This window comes from Rutilus rutilus (genome assembly GCF_951802725.1).
Source record: "Rutilus rutilus genome assembly, chromosome: 10".
Lineage (NCBI taxonomy): Eukaryota > Metazoa > Chordata > Actinopteri > Cypriniformes > Leuciscidae > Rutilus > Rutilus rutilus.
In genome coordinates, this window is record NC_140215.1 from 4,839,636 (window position 1) to 4,849,921 (window position 10,286).

Below are 10,286 nucleotides of genomic sequence, written 5' to 3' on the forward strand. Positions count from 1 at the left end.
ACGTGTCGTATATTCCAAGTGCTCTGGGTGTATAGGATCGGTTTTGGTGAAAAACAATCCGAAATTTAATGCATTATTTAATGAAGATCCTGAGCTTGGCCGTTGGTCTTCTGTTTGTGTCTGTGTTCATGAGACTCTATTAGTGGCACAGTTCACTCCGACTCGCCCTTAAAAAGCACACAAGTTGTGAGAAATCAATATGAATAAATACACGTTACGTGACATGAAATGCGCATAGCTGTGCACACAAGACCAACGGCCAAGGTCAGGATTTGTGTGAAATAATATATTACATTTCGATTCGTTTTTTTCTTCTTCACCAAACCCTATCATAAACCCCCAGAACTCTTGGTATATACGGCATGTCACACTGGACCACTAAAGGTGATGATACACAGGGCAACTTTTTGAGCAATGTTGCTGGGCAATGTTGCCGTCAACGGGCAATCAGATGAGACACAGGGCCCACGACCGATCTAAATTATCCAGATAGAAATATATTGCCCATTTTCAATGAGAAAGTGCCCAAGCAACTATCGCTCGGCAAGATTGTCCAGCAACATTGCTCAAAAAGTTGCCCTGTGTATCATCACCTTTAGGCTACGTTTACACCGCAAGCCTTAGTGCTCAATTCCGATTTATTGCTCATTGTAAGCCCGTTTATCGGTCCAAATGGGGGTTTCGGTCAGAACAGGTGAAGGTCTCTGCGTGTTACTGTCTTTCTGCGTGGCAAAGTAATTTAATTCCATTTAAGCTTTTATCTGACTCCATTTTATATCTGACTCCATTTTATCACGACCTCGAATTTAAGTTAGATTGCCAATTGGTTATTATTCAATTATATAATAGTTTGGCAATACATTTGATTGTTCTATTTAACTCTTAACCTATATTTTACCCGTTGATATTAGGAAGCTATGTCACTCAGGGTTCCTCACGTCTTGTTTAACGCGGGTCTCACGATCACAATCTCGCCAGCTTCGGTCACTAAACAGAGGTAATTGCTATATACCTGAGATCGGTCGCATTCACGCTTACACAATCAAAGATACTTTGGTATAGCCCCCGTGATTGCATACACTTGAAATTAAAGTAACGTTTACTTCAGTAGAGGTATGGCCACTACTATACATATAAGTCAACCAACTTTACTTGTCTTATAATAGCTTTGGATTGGCCATGTCGTGGTTTCCCACGTACACTTATCTAAAGAAGCTTTAAATTAAAACAGAGGTAAGACACATCCAGATTTAGGTTGGTCAAGCAGCATTTGCTGTTCTAAACGGAAATTCACTTCTTGTCTTTGCAAAACACGTACACTTGAATCAGTGCCAAATATTAGTCGTCACTAACCTGACGCAGACTTGCGGTAACATACGAATTCGTTTAATCTATTTGGGAAAACAATTTCAGAGTCATGTAACCATTTATTATGTCAGGTAAATGTATCATGCCAATTTCATAATCAGTTCAAAGATAATGAAAACATCAAATGCTCTGGAATAAAGAGAGAAGATGCAAACCTGACATTATAAAATACATGATGCGAAGTGTTTTGCATAGACTCAGCATCACGGCTAATTTGAGTTACAAATCGCTCCGAGCCTCTTGTTGCATTTCTTTATATAGACGGAAATTTCTTTCACATGGAAACATTTGCTAACAATGGGAATTTGCATTGAGTTTACACCTTTTGGGAGCAGGATGCCGTTTGCCTGGAAGACACACCCTCCTCTGTGTGCCAGTTATCTCTAAACTCTTAAATACCTGTTGGTTTACTTCTTTGGGAATGAGACCTTTGTACCAGTCGCACTGAGACATTTCAAATGATACCAAACATGTGTAATACTGTATGATAAATATTCACATTAAACCATATAGATTCTTGGGTGAATTTTGGTGATCTCAGCATGAGAGAGAAGAAATGTGGGAAGAGGGAAAGAGATGTAGATTAGGATGATTCTGAGGTGAGACTTGCGTCTCGAATGGTGCACGAGAGTGAGTTCAAATGTTAATTTTAAACAAGTGTTACAAATGTTAAAATGTAAATGTTTTAAATGTAAATGTTAATTTCCTTTGTTCTCTCAGAGAGTTGTCCACAGAGGAAGTCTCTCTTCCAGTTTTTCCAGTCTTACACTCAGATCCATTTTTTTTTTGTGTAGCAATTCACATTGTTGTTTTAAATGTGGCCAATATTAGATTCCAGTGTGAACAGATCATGGTCCTGAACTGGACCATCCTCATCCTTCAGATGAGACGTTAATCCGAGGTCCTGACTCTCTGTTTTCATAAAAAAATCCCACGATGTCCTTCGGAAAAAGAGTAGGGGTGTAACCCCGGCATCCTGGCCAAATTTGCCCAGTGGCCTCTGTCCATCATGGCCTCCTAATCATCCCTATATACTAATTGGCTTCATCACTGTGGGCGTTCTGGCGCAATATGGCGGTCGTCGCATCATCCCGGTGGATGCTGCACATTGGTGGCTGTTGAGGAGATTCCCCTCTTCCATATGTAAAGCGCTTTAAGTACCCAGAAAAGTGCTATATAAATGTAACAAATTATTATTATAATAACTGACCCACATGCGCAAAAGAACAATAAAAGGCGTCATGCAGCACACTGTTATATGGAAGCAAATACAGAGAACATTAAGAGATTACGGGTTTATTTATAGTGTGATCTGCCATCGAAGCCAGCGAATTTATGCGCAGACAATATTAAAAACTAAGACGAGGATGCGAAAAAAGAGAGCAGAGTTTTTAAATATTTATGAAATGAATATTGAATTGCTTGTAGAGCTGTCACTGTAATACTCCACTGACTACCTTTTGAAACTGTCTTGATTACGTCGGTTATGTAAAATGTGATTCCCATGAGCTCAGAGTTGTGACGCATGTTCCTCTAGAATGACGTAAAAGTCGCAGGAATTCCGATATGACAGTTCAGACAGAGGGTCGCATTGCAAAACATCTGAACTATATCGGGTGTAGTACATATGAAAGTGGCACATATCAGAATCGAAAAGATCAGATTCTATGTCGTTTGTGCCGTTCACACTGTCATGACAAAAACAGATCTGAGTCACATATGATCAAATTAATCGGATTTGGGCACATTAACTTGCAGTCTGAATCTAGTCTTACTGTACATTCAGGATTCAAGATTGGTGATGCAAGATGTGCTATTTGCATGCATTAGACGTCTGTCATGTTGATTATAAATCATGCAGCAAGTTTGTGTTTGCAGGCTGCTAAAATGGCCAACTACTCCAAGTGCCAGAGACTCTGCAACGTCCTGTTCATCATGTTTGCCCTGGTGTTCATCAGTTCCAGACTGGGAGTGTATCCTGTATGGTAAGACACTCCTGTCAGTAACAGATGATGTGCGTTGATTATGTGTCAGAACCTCTCGTTCTCATCTGTATATCTGAAATGTTCTATTTTATCATCTTTTCCAGCGTTTTTATTTCAGGTTTTGACACCTTCAGTCAGTGTTGTTGCCAAGTAATAGTTACTATGGCTACAGCAGTAGTGTTGAGATGTGGAAGAGTCCAGAATGAGAGAAAACAGATGGGATCTTAGTTTTTTACACCTATTATTAGCATTTTATCGCAAAACGAAATAGCATTGTGCTTTAACATTTAAACATGTTTTTTTAGACAACTTTTCAGATTTTGGATAAAAATGTGTGGCAGTGCTGATTTCCACAAGAAATAATTTTAACCAGTGTTGTAATTGTTAACTAAAACTAAAACTATTCAAATTATTTTCTTCTTTAAAATAATGCTGAAGTCAAATAAAAGGTAAATATTGGATGAAAAAGTAAAAAACAAACGAAAATTAGAAATGACTGAAATAAGTTGAAGTTCTAAAATTACTAAAACTGAAATAAAAATAAGTTAACGCTAAATAGAAATATTAAAAAAACTAATACAAATGACAAAAGCACAACAAAATTACTAAAACTTGAACTAAAATTAAAATGAAATCTGAAATATAAAAATAAAATCTAGTTCAAAAAATTATAAAAACCATAATAGTATATAAAATAATAACATTGATTTCATAAAAAAGAAATATTGGAAAAATAATAAAAACAATAAAATACACACACACACACACACACACACAAAAAAAGGTTAAAACAAGACGTAAATGTGCATGTTGAGCCCGATCTCACGGGAAAACGTACAAATTCTACGAGGTGGCTTATTCGTACGAATTCATACGACCTGACTCGTACGAATTAGTACGTTTTTTGCAAAATCGTACATATTTTACGAATTGGCCAATTCGTATGAATTCATACGAATGACCTACCCCTGACCCCGCCCCTAAACCTACCCATCACGTGGGTTTAGACAAATCGTACAAATTCGTACGAGTGAGGTCATACGAATTAGCCAACTTTTTATCATTCGTACGAATTCGTACGAATTGGTCGTGAGATAGCGTTGGCATGTTGGCATGAGAATAGTGTGATCAAATTATCCACTGGATGCATATCCAATTTTTCTGCCTCAACTTAGCACCTCTGAATGTGGTTTGATACGATCACATAAAGTTTTGAACCATGTTTGTGGTTAGCTGAAATTAGCTGATGTTAATACCGGGTGTATCGGCGTCTCACAAGTTTCACTACTGTGACTTTTTCCGATCCATTATTCTTTTGACATGATTATTTTCTTCAGAATGAGTCATCTGTGCTTTTTCTTCATTAATCATTTAGTGCTGGAAAGTTGTTTTATTCACTCACTTCATCTAAGTGTCTACTGTGGCTTTTGAGTACTTGATTGTGTGACTCTAATGGAATTAGAGAAACGGTCTAATCAAAGCGTGCGATTAGATTCAGCTCCACGTGAGGAACCGTTGAGTTGATGATGGATGTGACGGCAGCAGCCCAAGTCTCTGGTCCTCAGAGTCCTCACTGTCGTGTAGTAATGATTATGAAATGGCCTTCACAGAGCTGCTGTCATAGTCCCTGTATTCACTGATATGCTGTTCATGTCAATTTTGATTCAGTCTTATTTTAGAGATTAAGAGTCGTGCATCTTGTGCTACAATGCAGCAATGAAAGCTGACCTTTTATAAAAGAGTTTGCAAGATCAGTATCACTCATTTGATTTACATTTGATCTAGTGTCCTGCAGAATCTGAAATATTGCTTCGTTGATTAACATTAATCATTTAAATTTGTCCTAAAACGATAACGTCCTAGAACAGTTTATTTCCAGATCTACATTACCTTTTGAATGCCAGAAGGTTCAGAAATGCTAGTGTAGTGTATTTATTAACATAAATAGTCATTTACTAATATTTTAAATTAGCTTTTATTTTTTCATTTTATTTTAAGTTTTCATTTAATTTTTTTTGTGTGCTTTTCTCATTTTTATTAATTGTAATTTATTACAATTTATAATAATTTTATTTTTATATTTTCTGTTTCTATTGTTTTTTTATTTATTTTTCTATTAAGCTATTCTGTTTTAGTTTTAGACATTTTTGTACTTCAGCTTAAACTTATTTAATTTGAGTTAGTTGCCAAAGCAACATTTCTAATTTCTGTTTAAGTTTACCATCTAATATTTACATTTTATTCGTCTTTATTTCAATTAATGAAAACATTTGGTTTCAGTTTTATTCAACTATAACAACACTATAACACACAAGCATTTTAGTCAAAAAGTCTGAAAATCATAAACATTCACCGACTAGTGATATGATTTAATTGCTTTTCACTTTTGACCAAGAGGTGGCGCTGTTACCAAATCGATGTGTTGTGGTCACAAAGTTTGGTTCAATATGCTAAAAAGCATTGCAGTTACAGCCTCAGAATCAGCATGCCATTCATTTCGTTAATGCTTTATTTAAAAACGGTTTTGTCTATCAGAAACTCTTTGCCGGCATAGTCCCACTCTAGATTAATTAAAATAGACAGAATTAATTCAAAGCTATTAGGATTTTGGGAAAATTCATAGTAATTTTTGACTGCAAAATGGTGCTGTCTCGAAACTTTATGAGTACCTTCAAGGCATGGTGCCAATGACACAAAAAATAAGCATATGCGTTTGTAAAATACAGCATTTTACGACATAATTTAAAATGGCCGACATCCAAAATGGTTGACACCGGAGAATTGGGTATCATTCGACTCGGTATGCTGCACTTAATCAAAAGATATCCGTTCTATGATTTTTGGGAAAACTGTTCAGAAGTTATTAAAATAAAATAAAAATCATATTTCTTGACCAGTAGGTGGTACTGTGCCAAAACGCTGCAAGTAGCCTCGGGTCATGCTTGTGATGACATGTACCAAGTTTGGCCTTATAACGCCAAGTCTTCGCAGAGATACAGCCTCATGTCCATTTTGGCATGCTCGTCTTCAAAATAGTTTGCGCATTACTCAAGAATGATTTGGTTTTTCGAAAATCTTTTTTAACTTTTTGCCAGCACGGTCCAAAGATGATTTGTGCCAATTTTAGTGGAAATTGGACAAACTATCTAGGATGAGTTTGCACAAGTATGTTTGTCAGAAAATTCTAAATGGCGTAAAAACTCTCCTAGTGGATCAATGTCGAATTGTCTTGAGCCAAGGAATCAGAGGAAAAAAGAACTTTGTTAGTTATTAGCATAAACATGAGTGCAACTTTGGACATTTGGTGGCTCTAGTCTAGAGGGATTGAGTTAGAGACTTGAAAATTGCCGTGGTTAATGTTGAGACTGTCCTCTATCTGTGTGCCAAATATTTTCCCCACTGATCTCACATTTGGGTTTTGAAGCCAAGTTTGTTGAATATACTTGAACTAATGGAATGTCCTAAGATGTTGTAATAAAATGTGTGTTTTGCAGGATTTTAAACACTACCGTGTTTGAGAGCTGGGAGATCGTTGGGCCTTATCCATCGTGGTGGGTGTTTAACACACTGCTCGTCCTGCTGCAGGCCCTGCACACCTTCTGGTCATATCTCATAGTGCGCACCGCCTACAGGGCCATTTCCAGAGGAAAGGTGAGACTTCAGAAAACCACACCATCTCCTCCACCACCCTTATTGCAAGGGCTTGAATATGTTTAGCCATTAAATTAGCAAAGCTATTGACAATTCAATTCAAGTTTATTTGTATTCGTCGCGATATACCGATGTTGACGATAAGGTATTTTAACTTTAAAAACGGAGTGTACCGACGTCTTTCCGCGACAACATTCCTTCTTATGTTTATTCATGTTTATTTGATTCTATAAATTAACAAGAAGGAAGAGATGATCGGTTCACAAGCACCTTTAACTGAGGCTCTACAGCGAGCTGCCACCACACATTAAAGAGCCACAAAACGGTATTAATTGTTTAAATTTCTTTTTAAAAAATGACCAAATTTGAAGTCAAATTTGAAGTCAATCAAAAGTAACCTGGTCTGTCCTGTCCGTCATCGCGTTGTCAGTGTCCTCTCTGCTCCGCGATGTATTTTTCACCGCCGTGAGAACATGGTGTGGCGTGAGAGCGGCGTGGCTTGTCGGACATAACAACGGTAACTAAAGGGGCGGGTCTTTGCGAACGGTCAATTAGAGGTGTTGCAATATACCATTATTGGCGATAACCGTAATTTTTCAAATGTATAATACACGTATGATAATATGGCACGTAAATTATCCAGTGCCAGTTTTTGTCTGACATCCCAACGTACAGTAGGTGTCAGCAACACTGGTTGCCATCTGTCATAAAACACAAGCAGACAGTGCACATTCAGATTAAAAAAAAAAACTTAGGGATTATCATATGTTTACTTCAAATATCTTTAGAGAGCAGTATTTAAAAAAAGAATTTACCTACAACAGGACAATGTGAGCATTATGGAGCGCTAAACTCTCACATGTAATTTGTTTAATTCATACTCAACACCGGAGGGCACCCTCGTACAGGAAGACCACAAGTGAGACTCATAGGATTAATATAATTTATGACATTCCAGGAAATCCCTAATATTGACAAAGACATCCAGCAATCGCTGTAGCTGAATAAAACACAGATAGACATTTTGACTGATTCAACATAAAGAGAATTAACACACTATTGGGACAGTATTGCAAATTACCTCAGCTTTTAAATAAGGCACCCATGATCCTGTGATCAAAAACAGGAAAATTATTTCCATAAAGTTACAATTCTCATTGAAGGTCATCTTGTGAGCTGCGTTTCATGTTGTTTTCAAAATCAGATTCTTACATCTACTTTCAAACTTGGTTTCTACATTTTATATATAAATTTGCTTTTTCTTTCTTCTCTTCTTCACACGCTGACATCAAAGGCGGGAAAATGGAATCCTTTACATGTGAGTAGTTCATTGTAAAAGTGTTCTGTTCTGTGCATGGATGCATTAAGCTTCTTAGAGTCTGAATTTTCAGATATACTGCCATTCAAAGGTTTGGGGTCAGTAAGGTTGTTTAACACTTATTCAGCAAGGATGAATTAAATTGATCAAAAATGACAGTAAATACATTTAAAATGTTACAAAAGATTTCTATTTTTAAATAAATGCTGTTCTTTTGAACCATTCATCAAGGAACTGTGAATAAAATGCACCATTGTTTCCACACACACACACACACAAAAATCAGTATATTAGAATGATTTCTGAAGGATCGTGTGACCCTTCTTTCATAATAGATTTCTTTCAAGTACATTCAAAAAACGTACCAACCCCACACATTTGTAGTGTATGTTGGCAGGAATTATTCTTAGATAACTGTTAAATGTAGGTGGTTATCATTTTCTATCACAACAAAAATTATGACTCATTGCAATTAGTTAAATTATTTGTATATTATTTGAACTCTGTCATAAGAATAGCGTGTATTGTAATCTTAAGCATCTCTATAATCTTCCCAGGTGTCAAAGGATGACCGCAGTGACATTGAATCCAGCTCTGATGAAGACGAGGTTCCTCCTCCCTCTCAGAAACACCACACTAACGGGACCAACGGGGCTCACGGCACCAACGGCTACCTGTCCCCGTCCCCGTGTCCAGACGAACACTAACCATCCGCCCCGCGTGGAGGACGTTTCACTGGGTCCCAACTGCAGATGGTACCTGCATCACTCTCCGTTGTGTCAAACCATGTATGAACATTACCGGTCCGGTCCCGTACTGGAACTACTCAATAATGTGAATGCAGTTCTGTTTCGGTTGGTCGCTTTCCACAATTTCCCTCAGATGTTTTGTGTTCCGTTCGTTTGCTTTTGTTTTTGTGGTCGTTGATCCTGCGCCATTGGTTATCGAAGCACCTTTTAGATTCAGTGCGGCTCACTCTTTTGTTTCAAGCAGGCGAATGAAAGTGCCGTTCATTCTTTCTTTCATAATCACGTGAGCATGCTGCTGCGGTCATGCATTCTGGCATCTTGGGAATAGAAGTTTTCTTGAATTAGTGTCTTTTTGTATTTATTTATTTTTTGTATCTTTAATAAATTTGCATTTTCCGTGCTGCTGGTTTTTTTTTTCTCTTCTTTCTCAACATACATTCCCCCTTTCCACGACAAGATGACGGTGCTGGAGCCGGTGCCCAGTCTGGAACCATTCAGCCTCGTAGGCCTGAAACATGCTCTATGCAAGTACAGTAAATGAATGTCAAGCACATTCAGCCGATGCATCATTGCATTCCGCAAGAGATTTCAATTCAAACCGCAACATTTTGAAAAAAAAATTGCTACGTCTGAAAAACAATACATCAACAGAGTAATATGTCTGAATACATAGTATTCTATGACTTTACTACTTCCGGCGAGTGTGCGTACAATGGATCTTTACTATCCCATGAGGCCACGGTAGAGGATTTGTCAATGGTAGTGAAGCGACACAACGCTGTAGGTCACATGACAAAAACATGGCGGCTGTAGTAAGTCTGAATTTTATTCATTCTACACACATTCATATTATATAGAATATACATTTTTAATGGTTGCGAAGTTTCAAACCAAATGTAAAACCGAGGGTTGTGTGATAATCATCATCAATTCTCTCATTTGAAATACATCAATATCACACGAAATGTGCCATTTATTTTCTCCAAATATCAGCATGATTACAAATGTGATATTGATTTTATACAACAGTTCAATAAACAAGAAGTTAGTATTAAGTGACTTACATTTTAGACACAAAATTGCCTGTTTTTGCTCTCTCAAACGAATATAGTTCCAAACAAAGCCACAGCACTGTTTTGCATCTCTGTGCAACACATGGTGTTGTTTCGTTACTGAATAAATCGGGTTTTTTTTAAACGGATTGGTTCAATGAAT

General features: G+C 37.2%; 1 protein-coding gene across 1 annotated transcript in view; it reads left to right on the forward strand.

Moving 5' to 3' along the window:
* The window catches only part of cers6 (ceramide synthase 6), a 46,355-nt gene extending 36,883 nt beyond the window's left edge, over window positions 1-9,472 (forward strand). Inside the window, exons 8-11 of the mRNA XM_084422083.1 lie at window positions 3,247-3,353; window positions 6,848-7,004; window positions 8,299-8,322; window positions 8,880-9,472. Coding sequence (XP_084278209.1) covers window positions 3,247-3,353; window positions 6,848-7,004; window positions 8,299-8,322; window positions 8,880-9,029 — 438 coding nt within the window. The 3' untranslated portion in view covers window positions 9,030-9,472. The remainder of the gene's footprint in view (window positions 1-3,246; window positions 3,354-6,847; window positions 7,005-8,298; window positions 8,323-8,879) is intronic.
* The last annotated feature ends 814 nt before the right edge of the window (window positions 9,473-10,286 follow it).